Genomic DNA, 22,071 nt, shown 5'->3' on the forward strand with positions numbered 1-22,071 from the left:
AGCCAGGGTGTCTGCCCGATCTCTTGCCACCCCCTCACCCCCCTGCCCCTTGTCTCGACCATCAACCATCCTCAGATGAACCTTCCAGGTGACCTTACTAAATGACATGCACTTGGAAATTCAGAAACGTATGCCCTTACCACTTAATACTTCAACCAAATCCCTGCTATTGCCAGTATAGCTAAATTTTAGCTGCTGTAACTGTCCTTAAATTCAAGCCAAGGCTCATCTGAAATCCTCTAGGCAGATTCCTGCAAGTGGATTCACAGTGATTTGTAAGCTTTCAAATATTTTGGGCCATTTTTTTTAAATGGTATTTGCCGTATCAGTTTTTTGTTGACTGCTTACAGAGAAAAAGATGGATATGGTGAGATGCAGGGAAGCTTGGTATAGGAGGGGATAGATAAAAGTGTATACGTGTGTCCAAGCTCACTGGGTTTCTTTGGCCTTGCACTTAAATTTTTTTTAAATCACAAGTTCTTTCTTTTAATATTTTTATAATTGCCTTGTTTGACATTTAAATCTTTGCTGCACACACTGAATACCCACTTTAATTAAGAGAGAGATCGTTATCTGACACTTTTTCTTGAGCAATCCTGATCTTACCCACTGCTTTGAAATGGCAGTATTAGCTCATAGAAACCAGCATGCACCCTCAGCTCTAATGCTAAACGCAATTCTGCACTGTCCACGGTGCTCCGGGAACAACAATGTTCAGTTTGCTACATCTTGAAAAAAATTCTAAGGACTAGAAAAAACTAAACCTGCTAAGCACTGGAAAATTCCTGGCTGGTTTTTTTTTTTTTCAAATGAACTTTAGAATCATTGCATTGAGTTCCAGGATATTACAGATTCTGTTGTCCGTTAATTTGGGGTTGTATTGAATTTAGACATTAATTTAGTTCCTCCAAGTTGCAGAGCTTCACTAGGGTTTTCCTAGAAAATCCTTGTGCTCATAAGTGTTTCCAAAGAAGATGCCTGTAAGTGTCCAGGTTACTGCTTAGGGTTAGCTGTGGAAACCAGCCCTGGCTGCCTTCTGGGTAGTGGCCATGCCTGTTGTGTGTTCTGGTTTGTTTGATTCTGGTTTGTCTGGTGGAGGGTAACCCAGGAGAGAGGGTGTGAGAGAAGAGAAGAGGATCAGAGGAGAGAACTTGGGAGTGTTGGGTTGGATAAGTCCTATTCCTCTTTGATCAAATGTCACCTTCTCACTGGGGCCTCTCTCAGAATACAAACCCCACCCATCTGGGCCGGCCCTGTCTCCCTCATCTAGTTTGTTTTTCTCCAGAATCTTCCAACTTACTATATCATTTACTTACTGAGTTTGTTGTCTACCTCCTAAGCTCCACAGGGAGGAGCTGTCTTTTTGTCAGTCTTGTTCACTTCAGCACCCCAGCACGGGATCCTGGACCAAGAAATATTTGTTGACCTGAGTTGCATTCTGGGTGGATGTAGTCAGAAACTTGGTGGAACAAGCCCATAGCCTGCACAGTGGAGATCCTGGCTAACAGCTGCGCCCCATTGGGGACAGGCTCCTGGGAGGACCCCGCCCTCCCAGTGATCTGCATGTGGTGGGGGGAGTGGGCCACTTAAGGCCTGGCCTCTCCTGGATGGAGTCAGTATATCCTGTGACACTGTCAGCGATAATAGTGTAACCATATTAATAATATTAATAATACTGGTAAAAGTAGCAGCTGCAGGAACATTTTATAGGCGCTGGACTGTTCCTCCTGCGTCTGTATTAAGTGTTTTAGATTCCTCATTTAAGTTCCATATCATTCCCATGAAGTAATCACATTCTACCCGTTTTAAAGATGAGAAGACTGAGGTGCAGAGAGAGTGCCCCACCATCTCCGGCCACTTTCTGTGAGCCTGGCACACAGCAGACATTGAATAAAGGTGCTGTCCTTCCCTGCCCCACCAAAGGGGGACACTGGCGTTGGGCAGGAAGGTGGGGGTTCGTGGGGAGGTGCAGGAGTGAGGATGTGCATCTGGCAGGGAGGATCTGCGCGCTGGGAACCAGGGGGCCAGGCAGTGTGTTTCCGGGGGGCGGGGCCGCGCGCTTGACGGGTCCTGACGTCTTGGGGCGCCTGGTCCCGCCCCAACGCAGCCGCAGCTTGGGAGCCCAGCGCCCAGGAGCCGCCGCCACCGCCACCGCTGCAGGCGCCCGGGACTCGGAACGTCGCGCGCCCAGCCATGGCTTCGGGCCCTGCGGGTGAGGGGGCGCGGGGTGTGGGGCGCAGGGATGGCGGGAGGGCAGCCCCAGGCCCCGGCCCCAGCTTTCTGCTGACCGGCTGTCTTGTCCCACAGGGGCGGAGACCCGGCAAAGGCTGCTGCGCACGGTCAAGAAGGAGGTAGGTGGTGAGGTGGGGGAGGGTGGGAACATGCGTAGCCCCCCTCCCAGGTAAGAGCCTCAAAGGTGGGGTCGCCACTGGCAGAAGGGGACGGCTGCCTTAGTTGTGGGCTCACCTGGGTGGGTACTTAACCTCCCTGAGGACTGGAGGCTGCTGAATTTGGGGGTGGGGCTTCAGGTATGGGGGTGCCCTAGATGTTTTTCTGCTACGTGCAGGGTGGATGCCGCGGGGGGGGGCACTCCCACTGTGGGGCACTCCTGCATTTGTCTGGGTAGAGCCCCCCTCATGGGAGAGCCAGTGGGTGGGTCTCACTACAGTGAGACAAGCACCTGCGGGGATAGGGCAGGGGGGTCTGGATGGGGAGGAGGACCAGACTTTAGGAAAGGGAATAGATAACCCTGTGGGAAAATAAAGCTTCGCCCCACTTCCCCATGCCCCCCCCCAAATTCTCAGTCCCTCTGCCCCTCTCCCTCTCTCCCTGGACTGCAGGGAGCCCAGTCTAGCCTTTGGAGTTAGTAGCCCATGTTCCCCTGCAGAGAGGGGAGAATCTATAGTGAGGGGTGTCTGGGGAAGCATTTAGATGCCTGGACTGTGTGTGTGTGTGTGTGTGTGTGTGTGTATGTACATGCCTGTGTGGATAAGGATATGTAGCTGTGTGTGTATCTATGAGAATATTTGTGTATTGTGTGTACATGTATATGTGTTTGTATTTTCAGTATGATGTGTATCTGTGTGATGCAAGCATCTGTGTGAATGAGTGAGGCTGTATATCCGTGTGTGTATCCACGTGTGTGTGATGTATGATGCATGAGTCTGTGTGTGAGTGAGTGAGGCTGTGACTGTGTGTATACCCTCCTCATGTCACGCACATCCCTCAGCCTGAGACCCCATTGCTGCCGAGCCGGCATCACTGGTGTATCTTGAGTCCTTAGCCTGTAGACGGTGGGGGCTGGCCTGATCCCTCTGTCTCTGTGTTTGGGGTGTCAGCATCTCCTGTTCTCATTGAGCCCCGAGAAGCCCCTCCCCGCTTGATGGCAGCTAGCCAGCACGGCAGCCTCCAGGTTTCGACCTGTTGCTGCCCCTCCCTCCTCTGGGAGCATTGGTGTGTGTGTGTGTGTGTGTGTGTGTGTGTGTGTGTGTGTGTGTGTGTGGTGTGGTGTGCCCATGCTGTTTCAAGAAGCAGCCCCAGGGCGGGTTGCACATCCTGGCCTCTCTGAATAAGGAGACACACGGGATACATGGAACCCTCAGAAAGGCCCAGAACTTTTTAGCTCAGCCCTCGCAGAGACCCTGTGGGGACCTGAAGAAAGCTCTGTCCAGAACTCCTTTCCAGAAAAACCTACAACCCACACATGATGATGACTATTTCAGGGGAGGGTGTGTATCTCCCTCCCCCCAAAGCCTTCAGGTTAAAAACCTCCAATATTTTTGTTCATTGTTTAACCAAACCAGATGTTTTCACTGGAATGGCTGTGTTTTTAAGGAAATGGTTGGCTGATTCCATTGGGAGGGGGCTGCAGGCAGAGGAGTATGTCAGCCAGGCACCTGGGGCCCTGGTCTCAGCTCTGCCACCAGCTCCCTTGGTGCCCTTGACAAGTCCCCTTCCCTCTCAAGGACTCAGTTTCCACACCTGGAGAAGGGAGCATTGGTCCATTGCCCTTGGAGAGCCCATCATATCAGTCTGGTTTGGGTGATTGGCCAAGCTGAAGGGAACACTTTGTCCCTGGTGACCAGTGGTCTGAGCCTGCATCCTCTCTCCTGGGAGGGGCTGGGTTTGGGGCTCAGAATGAGCTTTCTGCCTGGCTCCCAGCCAAGATCATCTCCTGATCAGAGACTGGCATCCCGCTTGGACCTGAGAGGGGCAGGGGCAGAACCGAGCAAGTTTGGACAAAGGGCCTAAGTACCTATTGACCCTGGATCTGCAATCAGAAGGCAGGACCTACCAGTCACAAGTTGGTGGCTGTTTCTAAATTCTGCATTTCTTGGGGCACATCATTTTAGTAACCAGAGCTCCCATTCACCCTGTGTGCACAGTAACTTTGTGAAGTGAGTGAGGTTGTCCCCTCTTTCAGACAAGGACACAGGCTTGGAGAGGGAGGGTGAGCTGCTCAGAGCACACGGCTAAGAAGGGACAGAGTTGAGGACGCACCCCCAGGTCTGTCTGAGCCAGGCTCTGGGCCCTGATGTCACAAACATGCCCTTCCACAGCTACCCAGCGCCATCATTTCAGCATGTGTGTGAGGTATAGTTTCCATTGTACAGATGAGGAAACTGGCCCAGAAGGAGTAAGTGATGCTTCAAGGGTACAGCCGAGTAAAGAGAAACAAGTTCAAGTCTTCTGTCCTGTGAGCCCCTCTGTTTAGCATGGGTGCCCCTAAGGACATGGTGACAGGTTTGTTCCCCCCCAAAGCAGACCTCTCTCCTTTCCTTGCATGTCCCCCTAATACCAGAGAGCCAGTCTCCAGTGGAATGCCTCAAAATCTGGGGGTCGGGCCAGCTGTTGCTTCTCCTCTGGGTTCAGAGGAGCCACATCCCTGCTGTCATGGTCTGCCTGGAGGCTCCCCACATCCTTCCTGTGGAAGAGGCGGCTTCACAGTCAGTTTCTACCTGGTCTGCAAGCTCTGCCTGAGCCACTGAAGCCACAAAGGCCAGCAGGGGTTGTGGGGCTGGAAGCTCTGTCCAGTGCTAACTCGGGGAGCCACTGTGGAAGCAGGCCGAGAAGGAGCCTTGGGATCTGCCAGAGCTGGGTTCAGATGCCGGTGCTGGGGGCACCTGTGTGCCAGAGGCAGGGCTGGACTCTGTGGATGTGGCAGTGAACAAGACAGGCCCTGCCCTCCTGGGGCTGACTTTCTAGTACAGGAGACAGCCCCCAACAGACGTTCCGAGTGTAATTAAAAAGATAATTACAGGCTGTGCACCACGGTCTGAAGGAGAGGTACTTTGCAGCACAAGAACCTAACAGAGCAGTAACTGCATGCATTCCATATCTTAAATTACCTTATGCTTAAGATATGTGAAGGATATGTGCATTTATTTTTATTGATTTTTTTTGAAAGAGAGAGGGAAAGGGGGAGAAAGAGAGGAAGAAAGAAACATTGATTTGCTTATTTACGCATTCATTGGTTGCTGCTTGTATGTGCCCTGACTGAAGATCGAACCTGCAACCTTGGCGTAGGGGGCTGACACTCAAACCAACTGAGCTCCCCGGCCAGGGTGATGAGTAAGCCTTTCAGGTGAAGGTAGGAAGTGAGAAGAGACAGAAGAAAACCATTCCTGGCAGAGGGAACTGCATCTGCGGCTGGAGGGAGCACTGTGAACATGAGTAACGGGAGGACTCGGAGTAGGGGGAGTTCCAAGAGAAAGGAGAACAATGTGGACGAGCACTTGGTCCTGTCCTAAAAGCGAGAGGGAAGGAGTGGGGAGGACTTGGGGAACATGGAAAGAAGAGGGTGAAGCTGACATTGATGGCTTGTAAGTTGCACAGTCTCAGATGAGCATCCCTCTTTCCATTCCCAAGTGTCTGGGCTTCAGTTTATTCATACTGGAGATGAAAATTACTCAACCATCAGGATAAACAATGTGCAAACACCCACCACATTAGCCTGCGCTTTACCAGGCAGGCATCTTATTTTTCCATCTCCCCGATGCCACCAAGGGAAAGCTGGAGACAGGGTTGACCCAGCATGATTTCCTCCAGTTACTAGTAAACCCAACCAGCGCTATCCTGGCTCCTTTCTCTCCCCACCTCCACCACTTAATTTTGTTTTGGTTTCCAGAGAGAGCAGGCACTGGCTTCCCGTTGCCATGACGACTGCCATTAAAGGAGCTAGCCATGTGACTCAGAGTTGATAAAGGAAGCAAAGTGACTAACGGCCTTGTTTTCCTGCCTCCAGGCTGGGACTAGGAGGCCACTTAATTGGAGGAAAGAAGGCAGGGGCTTGCTGGCCGGAGGGCAGACCCCAGGAAGGAGACAGGAGGATCCTTCAACACAAGGGCTGAGCTGGGTTTGTTTGGGGAGCTGAGCCTCCGGTGCCCTGGAAGGCCATAGGATGGGGGAGGTGGGCTGGACTTTCTAAGAAGGTAGGAGGAAAGTGAGAGAAACCACTGATGTTACTACTGGGATGCCAAGGTGATTCCACTTCAACCCAGTGGTTCATAAGGAAGGTTCTTAATTTTTCCCCCCAGGTAGGGTTACCAGATGACATACAGGTAGGTCACACAATTAAATTGAATTTCAGATCATGAATAATTTTTAGTATAAGTATACATTGCTGGATCTGGCAGCCTTACCCAGAGGACATCTGGCAATGTGTAGAGACATGGTTGTCACACCTGTGGTTGCTCCTAGCAGGTGATAGGTAGAGGCCAGGGATGCTGCTCCACTTCCTGTAATAACAGGATGGCCCCACCACAAAGGATCCAGCCCACAGTGGCACTGCTGTTGAGATTGAGAAGCCTCTGTGCTGGGCACTGTCCCGAAGGCTCCCCAAGTGTCTCCTTCTTCACTCTTGGGACAAGGCAGTCCACAGAGAGGCCAGGATTCAAATCCCACTGTGTCAGGACCTGGAGGATGGCTTCATGACTCGGATTCACAGAGGGCAGTGGTAGGGAGCCATGAGCTTCAGCAGAATCCCTGAAAACGGCTTGGGTTTAGGTGTGTGCAGGGGAAGGAGATGAGGCAGGAAGATTCCATTAGTTCTAGCTTGTGCAGGGCTGTGAATGCCAGGCTGCATTGTCTGCTCCATTAGACAGTGGGGAGCTATAGAGGACTGATGAGCAAGGAGGGTCTTGTGTAGAATTGTACTTAAGGTATTTTCAGCTGATGGCAGGAACCAGGATGGACCCTTTCTGTTAGTTCTTAGATGAAAACTTCTTCTCTTCTTTTCTCCTTTACTTTCTCTCCTCTCTTCCTCCCCTCCTCCTGTCTCTCCCACTTTGTTTTCCTTCCACAAATATTTATTGACTATCTACTATGTGCCAGGCACTGTTCTAGGATCTACAGATTGGGAAGTGAGCAAAGCAACATCCCCGTGCACATGCTCTCATGAAGCACACAGTCCAGTTGGGGGTCAGAGAGATAAGCAATCTATATATATAAAAGCCTAAGTGACCATTATGACCGAATGACCGGTCGCTATGACACGCACTGACCACCAGGGGACAGACGCTCAACGCAGGAGCTACCCCCTGGTGGTCAGTGCACCCCCACAGTGGGAGCGCTGCTCAGCCAGAAGTCAGGCTCACGGATGGCTGGCGGAAGCCTCTCCCGCCTCCATGGCAGTGCTACCGAGCAGGCGGTGATGACGGCGGCAGTGGGGCAAGCAGCAGTGGAGCTGTGCCCAGCCCGGCTGAGGCTCCTCCCCAGCCTCCTGCTTCAGCAGTCTGACATCCCCCGAGGGGTTCCAGATTGCGAGAGGGCACAGGCCAGGCTGAGGGACCCCAACCGTGCACGAATCCATGCACCAGGCCTCTAGTAAATATATGTTAGGAGTGACAAGCACTATGAAGAAATAAAGTTGGGAAGGGCTGGAGAGTGGCGAGAAGGGATCACCAGAGGAGGGTCGGGGATGGCCTCTCTGATGGGGTGACATGAGCAGAAGGAAAGGAGGGAGCCACCCTGACGACTGCAGGAAGAGTGTTCCTAACAGAGGGAACAGCATGTGCAAAGGCCTTGAGTCAAAAATAGCAAGGGGGCCAATGCGGCTGGAAGGAAGTAAAAATGGAGGAGGAGGAGGAAGAGGAGGAGGAGCTGAGGTCAGAGAAGGAGCAGGAGGCTAATCATCCCTCGGAAGCTTTGGCTTTTATTCTGAGCGAATGGGAGCCGTGAGAGGGTTTGAGCAAGAGGGGAACATGAACTCACCTATGCTGTAGGCTGCTCAGGCTGCTGGGCAAGCAATCATTGTAGGTAACAAATGGGGGTGGCACAAAGTCATTAGGCTAGAGAGGAAACTTCTGTCTTGTTCTCTGAGCTTCCAATCTTGGGCAGGAAATCACAGCTCTCCCTTTACTCCCCTGCTGGGCCAAGTAGGGATTCCAGAAATGCTTGCAGAAGGAATCTAGACATCTGGATGGGATATTTTGGGGCTCTCTGATGCCGGCAGGGTTGACTCAAACCATTTCTGTGTGTCGTGCTTTCAGGCTTAAGACGGCAGAGCTTCTCTTTATGAATAATGCAACCATATCTGTCGGTGCATTTTGATATTTTTTTTCCAGGTCTCGGACAATGCAGCTTCCAGGAGCTTCTGGTAGTGATGGCTTGGGCTTTCGCCCCCTGGCTCAGTGTGAAAGCAGGTTCTGTCTCCCATGCACTCTGGCTGGGTCTCCACGGCAGTGACCTCCAAGGGGCTCCGGGAGAGGGTGGTAACATTTGTTGCCGGTTGGCAGGTAGGAAGGACACTTTTGCCATCACCACGGGGAGTGAGGACACCGAATCTTTGTCCCAACTCTGCTTCTACTACCTGTGGCCTCCTAGCAGATCCCCTCTCCCTGTCTCATTCTCCTGCTTTCTAAGTGGACAAGGTTGGACAAGATCCAGGACTCGAAGAACCTCGAGTCATCTAATTTGGCTGACATCACTCTCGGAGAGCCAAGTCTTTCCGATATTTTCTGTCTTCTGAATTTGCCAAGTCCGTATTTAAGACTTATTAAAGCTCAATAGCTGATAAGACTTTTTGGGAGCCTTTACTTCACTTTAAGGAAACCAAGGACTCCAGCCATTCTAATGGGATAAAGTTTTTTTAAAAACATCATTTACTGAGCATTTGATATGAGTGACCTCATTTAATTATTTCAACACCACTTGAGGTGGGTAAACACTCTCCCTTGTAGATAAGGAAACTGAGACAACAGAGATGGCAAATAATTGGCCTAAGGGAGCGGAGATCATCAATGGCACAGCTTGGGGGTCTGGTTCCAGAACCCTGCTTTTCATCACTCTGGAGCCAAAATCAGTGACCCACATGTGGTTATGAGCTGTCTGAGAGTGGAGTCAGGGAAAGGGCCACGCTTTGCGTTCAGGTCTTGGCCATGCCATCAGTAGCTGCGTGAATCTCTCTGGCTTCAGTTTCCTGGTGCATCTGAGAGTGGGGGCATCACCGACCACACAGCAGTGCGGTGTCCATCCCTGCCTGCCACGCATTCAACAGAATTTGTGCTTGGCTCACCCAGTGAGGAGCCAGATAGGCTCAGTTCCATAAGGACATTTTGCCACCCTTTCTGGTCCTACCTGAAGTTGCAGGTGCTCTCAGCATGGGATCTTGTTCTCCCAGGGTAAACCCTGGGCTGGGGGTGCCGTGGCCATAGGAGCAGTGCTGTAGACTGGGAAGGTGTATTTATCGGATCCAAAGGGACGAGCCCTTGAGTAGGAATCAGGAGGACTGAGTCTTGACCGGCTGTATGGCCATCCGGGGTGGGCAGCTGGATCCTCCCTCTGGGTCCAGTTGCTTATTGGCCCCTTGAGGTAATCCCTCAGCCCAGGGAGGTCAGAAACCCCCATGAGCCTGCTGGCCCTGCCACTTAGCCACTAGGAGCCCCTGGGTGAGGCGGCTGAGAGTGCTGAACTCCAGTGGGGATCAGCGTATTTTTCTTTCTTTTGATAATACAAGAAGATAGGAGATGGGCTATGGCCGGGTAGCTCAGTTGGTTAGAGCATCGTCCCCATAGGCAAGATTGCGGGTTTGATCCCTGGTCAGGGAATGTACAAGAATTAGCCAATGACTGCATAAATAGGGGAACAGCAAATCTAGTATATTTCTCTCCTCTCTCGCGCGCGTTGTGTGTGTGTGTGTGTGTGTGTGTGTGTACACATATATTTGATGAATATATTTTGTGCCTTTTCTTTGCAAAATCTTGAAGCAATTCAGATTGTGGGTGTTTACAAAGGACAGGAACAGGTCCTTTTGCAGTAAGGCTCCGTTTAAAAATCAGAGAATTGAAGTCCTAAGAGTTCAGGAGACTTGGTGATACTTGGGCACTGAGTGAATTCTTCTTGAATTACTTAGTTAGTAAATTACGTTTAATTAGTGATTTAGAATTATAGCAACTACCATTTCTTAAACAATGTTTTACTTTATCTCATTCATTCCACAAAGCAGTCTTCCTATAGAGTAGGTACAAATAGAAACTCCTCTTTACTGACGAGGTTAAGAAGCCGGACCAAGGTTACATAGCTGAGAAGCAGCAGAACAGGATAGTTTAGTGAGCTCCATTCATTTCAAGTTGGATAATAACGTGCTCACAAAACTAGCTAGAACAATAAGTAAACATATCGACACAAAGTGAAAAAGAGACACTAAAAATAGGAGTTTGGGGAGGTTTGGATGAGTCCAGCTTCAGGTACAGCTGTATCCAGGTTTTCCAGTGGTGTCATGAGGACCCCCATCTCTCCATCTCTCCGGGCTTCCTGTCTCTGTGTTGGCTTTAGGTTCTGCCCCTCTCTGTGGGGAGGTAGAATGTTTCCCAGCAGCTCTCAGGGCACAATCTGCCAACTTGGCATCACAACAGAAAGAGAGCTGCCCCTTCCCCATGGTTCAAGCAAAAGTCTTAGTTCTCGTTGGACCAGTTTGGCTCAAGTGCTTCTTTGGTGCCAATCACTGTGGGATGGAGTGCTCTGATTGGTCCAGTCTGAGAGGTGAAGTGTGGAGTCAGATCTCTGAGAGCGAAGGGGTCCCAGAGGAGAGTCAAGGTGAAAGGACCAGACGGAGATGGAAACCAGGCAGAGAAGTCACAAATGTCCATCTCAGAGGAGTGAGGGTCCCTGCCTTTGGAGCCCAGCCTCTAACAGTGGACGTGTCCACTCTAGTGCTCTGTGCCTGGCTGTGATCCCAGGTGCTGCCTGGGTACCTGTGTGCCAGGTGTCTGCCGGATGAGGGTGAGAGATTTCTACTCGGGGGGTGTACAGAGCCCTGAAATTGTATCAACACTTTGTACTTGGTGTGTGGAGAGGGTATCCTCAGCTATCATTAGTACCTCTAAGTGGTCCACAACCCAAATATCCAAATACGGTTGAGGACCACCCTGTAATATGCCAGGATACATAGGTCAGCACAATACAGCGCCATGCTCAGAATGAAATGGTGCCTCCTAATTTCTAACCCAGTGAGCCTACAATGTAACAACCCCTAATGATAATCATAATTAGCATTTATTGGGTACCTACTATGTTCCAGGTCTGCACTGTCCAATGTGAGCCACAAGTCACATGTGCCTACTTATATTTAAATTATGTATAATTAAACTAATAATACTTCCTGTCCTGGGTGGGGGCTCAGTTGGTTAGAATGTCATCCCGTATATCACGAAGGTTTCGGGTTTGATTCCTGTCAAGGCACATACCTAGGTTTCGGGTTCAGTCCCCGGTTGGGGTGCCTGTGGGAGGCAACCGATCTATGTTTCTCACATCATTGTTTCTCTCTCTCTCCATTCCTTTCCCTCTAAAAATCAATAAAAACATGTCCTCAGGTGAGTATTAAAAAACAAAAACAAAAAACTTTGCCAATTAGCTATGTTTCAAGTACTCAGAAGCCACGTGTGGCTAGTGATACTAACAGTTGGACAACACAAGGTTAGAGCATTTCCAGAGGTTCTGTCGTGTCCTAGACTTCGTGCTAAATGCTTTACATCCATTAACATATTTAATACGAAAGCCTCAGAGGGGTAGATCCTATTCATTATCCCGTATTCCAGGGAGTAAAGGAAAACACAGGGAAGTGAAGTCAGGTCACACAGCTGGCAGGAGGCAGAGCCAGGATGCGAATCCAGTCTTTAGAGAAGACTCAACTGCTTTTCCTCCTAAGCCTGCGTAGAGGTGGCTGGTCTGTTTTCTGGTTCACGCTGTGTGTGTTTTAAGCAACCATCTGTGAATCTCATTTCTGACTTTCCTATAGCTGCCCGGCCCCCGGAGTCTGGGCAGCCTTCCAGAGAATCTAGGTACGCTTGAGAGTCTGTGTGTATGTTTCTCGTGCACGAGGCCCGTGGGTCTGGAAGTGGGGCGCGTTGCCAGGGGAGCTGCCACACGCAGTGGGCAGCGTACCCAGGAGAAAGCTGTCCGGTCTCCAGGATGTGGGCTGGGAACGTGACACGCGGTGCTGTTTTCTCTGGGAGTGGGGGGTGGCCTGGCATTGTCTTCAAGGCCCCATCATCTCCAGCCGTGACTGTGCGTGGGAGTGTTGGCCAGAAGGTCCTTCGCCAAGGTGCCCCCAGGCGAATGCTCCAGGATCAGGCACTGGGGGAACCCCCTTTGTCAGGGGCTGTCTGAGGCTCCTGTGCAGGGCGGTGATGGGAGGCCCGTTTATGGGAACCCCATTCTCAGCCCCAGGATACCCCTCTATCCAGGTTGTGACAGGTTGGCCAGTCTGTGTGCTGTTAGGGCACAGGGCTGGCGCCTGTGTATAGCGCACCAGTAAATGATTAACTGGGGCCAGGGTGGCAGCAGCTGAGGGGGAGGCATTCCCGTCTCCTGCCAGCCCTCTAGCCACAGTGAGGCCAGGTTAGAGGGAGGAGCTGGAGGGAGGAGTTTCCTAACACTCCAGCGATCCACATGCCACTGCTTTAGCCTTGATGTCCCCTCCCCTCTCGCTCACTCCCATCACAGGGATGCAACTGTGGAGGACACTCCTGTGGCTTTGCTTTCGGTATCCGGTATCCGAGGATGTCAGGGCAGGATGGAGGGTTGGGCAGGAGGGTGAGGCAGGGCTGTCCAGGACCTGAGTGAGAGAGTCCAGAGAAGGAAGCTCTGAGCCATTGGCCAGTGGTTGCCAGCTCCTGCCAGATGCCCGCCCCAAAGCCCCTGGCAGGCCATGAGCGGGGTGTGGAGGTGCCCATCTGGAAGGAGGAGCTTAGCCTGTCTGCTGAAAGGTCGCGATCCCTGCTGACACCCTCCATTAGTGGCAGAGCGAGGAAAGGACATTATTTTTCTTTGATTTTTTTAGAGCAGTTTTAGGTTCACATTAAAAATAGAGTGGTAAGTACAGAGATTTCTCATATACCCCCTATTCCTACACGCACAGCCTCCCCTACTACCAACATCCTGCACCAGAATGGGTCATGGTTACCCACAGTCCACGGGTACATTTGGGTTCACGCTCAGTCGTGCCCATTCTGTGGGTTTTGGTAGATTCATAATGGCATGCATCCACCACTGTAATATCATACAGAATGGTTTCCCTGCCCTTAAATCCTCTGTGTTCTGCCTGTTCATCCCTCCTTCCCTGCCAACCCCTGGCAACCCTGGTCTTTCAGCTGTCTCCACAGTTTCGCCTTTTCCAGAATGTCATATACTTGGAACCACACAGTATGTCGCCTATTTAGATTGGCTTCTTTCACTCTGTAATAAGCATTTCAGGTTGGACAGGTTTTGTTTGTTTGTTTGTTTGTTTTTACCACGATTCTCCTTTTGGGAACAGACGTGTGACAGAGAGGGAGCTAGGAGGCGCCGGGTGTCCTGGGAGAGATCAGAAATGATGCCTGGGGCAGAGGTGGAGGCTGGCAGGTGCTGCTGGACCCTGGTTCTGGGAGCAGGGAGTTGACTGTGAATGTGACACTCCGCTGACGTGGGTTAAGGGAGCAGGTGCATTGGCCACCTGGCTGCTTAGGTCCCCACTTTGACCCGGGACAGTGGAGTAGGAGACCTTGATTCAAATCCCAGCGTCTTCACAGCCAGATGATCTTTGCCCCTCCCAGATCAGCTGCCTCAGGGGGAAAATGGGACACCTGTATTGCATGGTTGTTTTGCTTCTTTAGGCTCGTGTATGTAAAGCTCCTACTCGGCTTGTGGGAAGCACCTGTAGGTGACCCTACTATGTGCCAGGTTCTGTACAGGCCAGACCGTCATGGGTTTGAATCTCCATCCTGCCGTTTGCAAGCCACGGGCTCTTGGGCAAGTCATTTAACCTCACCAACACTCTCTTTCCTTGCCTGTAAGACGGGGAGGGTAACTGTACCCATCTCACCTAATTACCCTGAGGATTAGGTGAAATAATGCCCCGAAGCTCGGTGCCAGCACACAGTGAAAACTTTATAAATAAATGCTGGTTGTCATTACATAAAACTTACTATGCGGCTGCTATTATATTTAATGCTTTTGATGCATTATCTTACACCTATGAGGCAAGTACTAATGTCACCCATTTTACTGATGGGAATGCTGAGGCTCAGAGAAGGGATCTGATTTGCGCAAGCTCACGAGTGCAAGAGCTGGGATTTGAATTCTGGAAGTTTGACTCCAGAACCCATACTCATAGCCATAAAGGGGGGTAGGGGTGGCGATAATGTCAACTTCAGAGGTTTAAGGACGGAATAAAATGAAGGGCACCAGGTCCTAGAGGATTGGGTGGTTTTTCCAGAGCTGGAGATGGAGGTGGGAATGGATGGGAATATAGGTGGATGGGACTGTGCCAGCAAAGGCCAGGTGGGGGTGGAGTCTCCTGGGTCACACAGCGGAATGGCACGTGCAGCCAGAGATCGGCATGTGGGAAGGGGAAGGGAGAGGATTTGGCAGGAAAGGGAGATTGGGCCACACCATGAAAACAGTCACAGCTTGCAGGGTGGCACCATCCTCCCCCAGCCCCTGCGTCGTGTCTGTTGGTGTCTAGGCTTGGGAGCTTCCTAAAATATTCCTATTTCCCCCACCCACCATCAGCCCCGCTCCTGCCCCTCCTGCCTCTCACCTCCTGCATGCCTCGCCCATAACAAATTAAAAATAAACAGCCGCCAGCTATTTCCACACCGCATCGTCTGTACACCTGTTCCTTCCTCTGAGCTCCGAGGTGGCTCTGTGGGGGCAGTTTCCCCTCTGCTTTGAAGTTGGAGAAACCGAGGCCCCAGAGAGTTCCTTTCTACTCGTACTTCAGATCTGGACTGTCACCTCCTTTAGGAAGAACCACTTTTTAATATATTTATTGATTTTATGTGAAAGGAAAGGAGGGAGGGAGGGAGAGAGAGAAGAGAGAGAGAGAGAGAGAGAGGAGAGAGAGAGAGAAGGAAGGAAGGAAGGAAGGAAGGAAGGAAGGAAGGAAGGAAGGGAGGAAGGAAGGAAACATCCATTTGTTGTTCTACTTATTTATGCATTCATTGGTTGATTCTTGTATGTGCCATGACCGGAGGTGGAACCCGCAACCTTGATGTATGGGGACAATGCCCTCACCAGGGCCAGGTGTGTGCATTTGTTCTCAGGAGCTGGGGTGCCTGCGGAGCGGCACAGCCATCCTCAGCTCACCCCTCTAGCCCTAGTGGTTGTCAAGGGGCCTTTGAGTCACCCCCCTCTTTTCCCCACAGGCTGAGAGTTATTTTTAAAGCCACCTCAAGGCCCCCCAGGCAACCCAATTTAACCATTCTCTCCACCCCGGAGTTTCTTACAAATGTAAGAGTCAGGTTGCCTGGGGGCCTCCCTCTCCTAGGCCAGTGCTGGTTCAGCGTTACTCACCCACCTGCACTGCCAGGCACCCACCACCTGAGTCAGGGCTGAGGCAGCAAGGCCTCTGAGGAGCAGGTGGCAGCTCGATGATGTTTATTTAAGTCTGCTCTGTGCCACAGGCCCTGTGCTGGGTGCTTTAAACCAGGGGGCCCTGAGGGCCAAATCCAGCCTGTTTATGTACTGCTCCTGAGCCAAGAACAGTTTTGACTTTCTCAAAGGGTTGTAAAAACAAAAGAGACTATGCAGCATAGACAGTTATGATTGAAAACAGTTTTGCAGATTGAGCAAATAAAATTTCAGAATGCCTGGTTAAATTTGAATTTCAGAAAAACAACAAATCTTTTCGTGTGTGTTCCATATTTGGTACATACACTAAAAAAAAAAAAATTCCTTTTTTATCTGAAATTTGGATTTCGCTGGGCACCCTGCATTTTATCTGGCAGCCCCAGCTCAAAGCCTGAAATAGTTGCTGTCTGCCTCTTTACAGAAAAAGTTTGCCGACCCCAGCCTTACACATAGCAAACAAGATCAGGGGTCAGAAGGTCTTAGGACACTGCCTGGAGCCGAGGTCCCTAAGCACTGGCTGCTGGTACTAGTGTTATTCATCAGAGTGATCACCAAACAGATAGTGAGCACTTCCCGCATCCCAGGCACTGTCCTAGGGGCTCAAGATCCACGTGGGACAGACAGACACTAGATGGATAAACCCCCAGAGGTGTGGGAAAGCCAGACACTATTTTAGACAGGGTGGTCTGAGCCCTCATCCTTTTTTGAGCTCTGTGCATGTTTTGTTTTAAGTTTTTAAAGCAGGAATTTATATTTAGAAACTCTCAAGAGACTTTAAGCAGGCCCAGAGACGTCCAGGTTTAATAGAAGATCATCCTGAAGCAATGTCTGTTGGTTTCTCCATTACTAAGGCATCTATTTGATCCTTGTTAATGAAACACCCTGATGATTCTTCTAGTTGGGTCCTGGTGATTTCCTCTGACTGCTGCTATCTTTCAGTGGCCATCAGCTCACAAACAGTGAAAAACGTAATCACGAAACATCTGCAGATCCAACTCCAATATCCTGTCTGCATTCTTCTTTGAAACCAGGTCCGGTGATTATCAGTTTGAGTAGTGGAGACCTTGGTGAGTGTCACCTGCAAAGACTGGTATCATCTGCAGCTCTTTCAGACAGAAACCAGAAAACACCCTTCGAGACAAAACACCCAGAGCTCTGCACACGTTTTTATGAAATTCTCACATAGCAGCCCTGAGAGGTGGTGTGGGTTTCACCCCCATTTCACAGATGAGGAAACTGAGGCCTGAAGTCACCCAGCCAATGGCTTAACTGGAGTTTGAACTGGGCCTGGTGGCTCCCAAGCTCATGTTCTTACTCAGTGCACTAGTGCCTCCCTTTAGATGGTGCCAACCTGTGCTGGGTCCTTTGAGGCCCTCGGCCTGCATTTCCCACAATCCTTTTGATAGCCCTGAACACTGGGCCATGTTATTTCCTTTCGGAGCTTAGAGAGCATGAACACAGCAGGGTGGAGAGGAGTAGCAAGTTAGTTTGGGACCTGGCAGGGTTCAAGGTGGGCAACATGAGGGTACCTGGGTGTAGGCAGGTGGCAGATATGAGGAGGGGAGTAGACAGGGCAAGCCTGGGAGCCCCAGGAGCCTTCCTTCCTGCTTTGCATATTGGCCAGGATTTCCCTGCCTGACTCCCTCCAGAGATTAATCCTCCTTTTATGTTGTTTAAATATTTGCAGGAAGAGGGAGGGATGGCGGGAGGGCGGGGCTGGTTTCCAAAGGTTTGCAGGGTGGGACTGGAGATGGGGTGGGCATGCGCTCTGAGGTCTGACGTGGAGGGGCGGGGCCAGGCCAGGCCCGCAGGCCAGTGAGGCCCTGATTTGGAACATCCATTGTGGGCCAGGGTGTGGACTGAATAGTTACTGTCGACTCAAGAGTCCCTACAGTTTGTAGAAGCCTCTCATTACCCCTGTGAGGTAGGGGTGCTGTTGTCTCCATTTTGCAGATGGGGAACCTGGTCCAGCATCATGCGGATGGTGAATGGCCCAGCGTTTGAGCTCAGGTCTGTGTGGTCTGTCCCCCGGGATGGGAAGCAGCATCTTTCGTCCTGCAGTGAGGCAGTGCAGTCTTCTGTGAGACTCTCAGTGACCTTCTGGGGAAGGCTCCCATCCGCATTGCCTTTTTAATCTCCTCTCCTGGCCTCAGGCTCAGCCTGTTATTAACTAGGACGAGGTTCTAGCCCACGGCTGGCAGCCGGTGGGGCGGTGGGGGGAGTCCTCACTTGCTGGAACCCTTGGTGCTGCAGTCCCACCTGCACCACCCACTGCCTGAGATCCATCCCCAGGACGGGAGGCCTGGGGCCAGACAGCCACGGGCTCCTCCCTGTAGCACTTACCGGCTGTGTGGCTGAGAGAGGGGTTGCCCTTCCTGAGATTCAGGATCCACAACTGTAAACAGACAGCCTGCTCTGTTCTGCAGTGTGGACTGGACACAGCGTGTGTAGTCAAGGTGCCAATAGGAAGCAGATGGTTCCCCCAAACGGAGTAAATTAAGGTGACTTTAATAAAGGAGGCGAGGGATGCCGGGAGACAAGGAAGGGGGCAGCACCCTGCGACTGTTAATGGGGGCAAGTAGGACCAGAAACCGGCGAGGGAGAAGCCAGGAGAGGGGGGCTGGCTGTGTGGGAGGGTCCCTGGACAGGAGCTCTGACTGCTCCGGCTCTTCCTTAAGGATTGTGGGAGATCATTTAGATCCTCCCCTCTCCTCTTCCTTCCCCACTTTCCCCCTCCTCCTCCTTCCCCTCCAGCCTTCTACTGCAGTCCAAGTGCTTGAGAATCACCTGGAATGCTTGATGAACACGCTGGAGTCTGATTCAGTGGGTCTGGGTGAGCTTGAGCAATAGTATTTGAACCCGTTCCCAGCTGGTGCTGGGCTGCTGGATCCTGCATCTCTCTAAGCTTGTCCTGCCTTGGGCCTCACTGGAAGGGTTTCCCATCCAGAGAAAGCTGCTATCAGGACCGGATCCCCCTGTCTGGCACATCAGAGGTGCTTGAGAAGGATTTGTTGAGTGACTGAATCTGGTAGGGAAAGCATGTAGCCTGGGAGTCAGACGCAGGCTGGAATTCTTTCTCCACTCTAGGCCGGCGCCACTTCTCTGGGTGAGTCGCTTCACTTCCCGAGCCTCTGTTTCCCCAAATAAGATCACAGATCCATCTGGCAGGTGACGACTAGGGATTTGAAACCAGGTCTGCCAGCTTCCGGGGCTGAACTTTTACACAACACCCTCCTGATTCTTTTATATACCTGTTTCGTTCATTCGTTCGTTCATTCATTCATCCACTCATTTAGAAAATACTTATTGAGCACTTACTGTGCACCAGGCACTGTTCTTACTATGCACCAGGCCCCATGGGCACAGCAGCGAACAAGGCAGACGAGGCCCTCCCCTCGGGCATGTATATTCTAGAAGAGGGAGGCAGACAGAACAACACTTGGGATGGGAATAGTATGAGTATTCTTTCTAGAATGGGATGGATGGAGGCGGGAGGGCTGCCTCAGATGATGTGGTCAGGGAAAGAGATGACATCTTGGGTGACACCTGAGAAGAAGCCTGCCATGCAAGGAGCCTGAAAGAATGATGCAGTAAAATGTGAAGGGTGCAGCTATCCCAGGCCACAGGCCTTGGACCTACAGAAGACACGGTGCATAGGGTGTAGAAGGAAAGCAGTTATCAAAATTCTCCAGACAGCTTGGGAATGCCCCGGGGGTGTCTGCACCCCAGGTCGCATTGGGGTCTCCCCTCCAGCTGCCTCTGCCTTCCAGGTGAAGCAGATCATGGAGGAGGCCGTCACACGGAAGTTTGTCCACGAAGACAGCAGCCACATCATCTCCTTCTGTGGTGAGTCTGTGGCCCGTGGCCTTGAACAGTGGCTTCTTCCTCTGTGGGCTGCCTTGGGGAGGGCGTGTTTGAGCAAGGATTCTCACCTCATTTTTTTTTTTTTTTTTTGCTTTGTAACTTTGAAGGTATTTTTGGATTCCTTCATTAGGGAATTGGGAAATACAGAAACGTTTAGAGAGGAAATTAAGCATGACCTCTGGACCCCATGAAGAGGGAATCATGGTTAACATTGGAGGCCTGGCTTCCCCTGCTGTGGGCTCAGTTCACAGTGACCCTGTCCCATGCGACAGGGGTCCTGCATCTGAGGAATGGACTCATGTCCTTTCCTCACTCTGCCAAGTAAAAGGAGAGGACGGATGGGGACTTTTAAAAAATGGAATGAAGAGCTGTGGACACATCCTGAGGTCCTGAGGGATCCTGTCTAGCTGGCTCAGCAAAGGAGGCAAGACCGGCGCTCAGAGCGTGACTCACTGCTCTCCTTGAACCAGCTCCACTCACAAGGTTCCCGAAATAACCTCACTGCCAGGTTCTTACTGTGCATTCCAAATGGCTAGAGGGACACGTGTTTTGCGTGTCCCTGAAGTCAGGATTCAGCTCATAATCAGTGTGTAGATATAAGCAGACATGTTTCTTTTTTTCTCCCCAAAAAGCTATTTCACGATTGGAGTGTCTCGTAATGAAGGACATGCTGTAATTTCCCTCTCCTGGTCTTAGCTCCATGAAGCTTCTGTTCAGATGACTGGGGACACCACCAGGGTCCTGTTATAATGTTATCATGTCAGCTGTTCCTGGAGTCTCAATAGTGATGATGATGATGATGATGTGGTTCCTTAACACAGATGACACTCAACAGTCCTATGGTCCAGTCTCCCCCATTAACAGGAGGAATAGGTAACAGTCGGAAAGCACTCATAGGTCCCCGGCTCTGTGCTAAGTGCTTTTCATGCATTTTTCCCACCTCCTCCGAACAGCAACCTTGTGAGGTTAATGTTCATACTGTCCCCATTTTACAGCTGAGGAAATAGACTCAGGAAGGGGGAGTCATTGCCTAAGTCACGCAGCTGGGGAGGGCTGGGAAAGGATGTGAGAGAGGTGGTCTGACCTTGGGCTGTGAGTGCGGGTTAACCACTAAGCTCTCCTTCTCTCTTTTGAGGGGGTTGAAGGTGGAGAGGCATACATGCTTTTCCCTGTGATGTTGTCACAAACCTGCGATTCTGGGGGGGCCCCCCCCTTTCCCAGGTGCCCGTGTGACTGAGCTGGGTGCTGGGGAGCATGGGCAGGGCTGGGCCTGCTGACCATTGTCTCTGCAGCGGCTGTGGAGGCCTGCGTCTTGCACGGGCTGCGGCGCCGGGCGGCTGGCTTCCTGCGCAGCAACAAGATCGCGGCTCTCTTCATGAAGGTGGGCAAGAGCTTCCCACCAGCTGATGAGCTGAGCCGCAAGGTCCAGGACCTGGAGCAGCTGATAGAGAACGCGTGAGTGCAGAGCATGGTGTACAGGCTGGGGGAGTCCCCCAGACAGTCCATGCTCCTCCCCGGGCTTTGTGAGAGCTCCGGCCTCCCAGCACTCTCTCCGCTCTCCTTTCTGCTCTTCTGACCCGTCAGACTCTTTTCCACCCCAGGGCCTTTGCTTATGCTGTGTCCTCCACCTGGTTCTCATCCCTCATTTTCCATAGCTGGTTCCTTGTCCTAGTCAGGCCTTCCCCTAGCTAAGGGTAAATTCCAACCCTCATCCCATTTCTCTTTCATATCATCTTGTTTATTTTCTTCCCAATTGTCATCACCATCTGTAATTATTCATTCATTTGTTTGTTTACTATTTACTTGATTATTGTCTGTCTCCCCTTTTTGCCTGAACTCCATGAAGATAGGCAACTACATCTGTGTTATTCCCCGTATGTCCCCAGCGTCTGGGAGAGCCTAGCACCTGGTAAATACCCAAGAAACAGGTGTTGAATGAGTAAGTGCCTCCTGTGAGCTAAGTCCTCTTCTAAATGCAGCAAGGCCAACGTTTAATAGAACCAGTGTGGTCTTGTTCACATGGGCCTCTGGATAAAACTCACATTGAGGCAACCACCAAAGGGGAGAGGTGGCTTCACGCGCTGGTCTTGGTGGCTGATTGTATGTGTTGGGGTGGGGAGAGGGAGGCTCATGGCCTGAGTGTTTGTACATAAGTGCCTCCTGCCAGTGTCACTCCCAGAGTTCCCACCTGGAGCCTGGTCAGGGATGGCAAATAAGTTGCAACTCCAGTGGCTCCTGGTGGCTGCCCGAGGACTGTGTTATGAAAGATTCTGCAGCTGTGATTGGGCTTCTTGGGAAAGAGTGCATGGATTGATTAGCCATGTCTGTTACGGGCAAGGGAAGGGGGAGAGATATATGCATGTCATGTGTTTACCATCT

At 51.3% G+C, this 22,071-nt stretch overlaps 1 protein-coding gene across 1 annotated transcript in view; it reads left to right on the top strand.

Annotated features, from left to right (window-relative positions):
* Nucleotides 1-2,154: 2,154 nt before the first annotated feature.
* SGSM1 (small G protein signaling modulator 1) overlaps nt 2,155-22,071 on the top strand; it is a 53,429-nt gene continuing 33,512 nt past the window's right edge. The window contains exons 1-4 of the mRNA XM_023762065.1: nt 2,155-2,212; nt 2,308-2,351; nt 19,599-19,674; nt 20,985-21,147. Of these exons, the coding sequence (XP_023617833.1) occupies nt 2,194-2,212; nt 2,308-2,351; nt 19,599-19,674; nt 20,985-21,147 (302 nt within the window). The 5' untranslated portion in view covers nt 2,155-2,193. The remainder of the gene's footprint in view (nt 2,213-2,307; nt 2,352-19,598; nt 19,675-20,984; nt 21,148-22,071) is intronic.

The sequence above is a fragment of the Myotis lucifugus genome, unplaced genomic scaffold (genome assembly GCF_000147115.1).
Source record: "Myotis lucifugus unplaced genomic scaffold, Myoluc2.0 scaffold_229, whole genome shotgun sequence".
NCBI lineage: Eukaryota > Metazoa > Chordata > Mammalia > Chiroptera > Vespertilionidae > Myotis > Myotis lucifugus.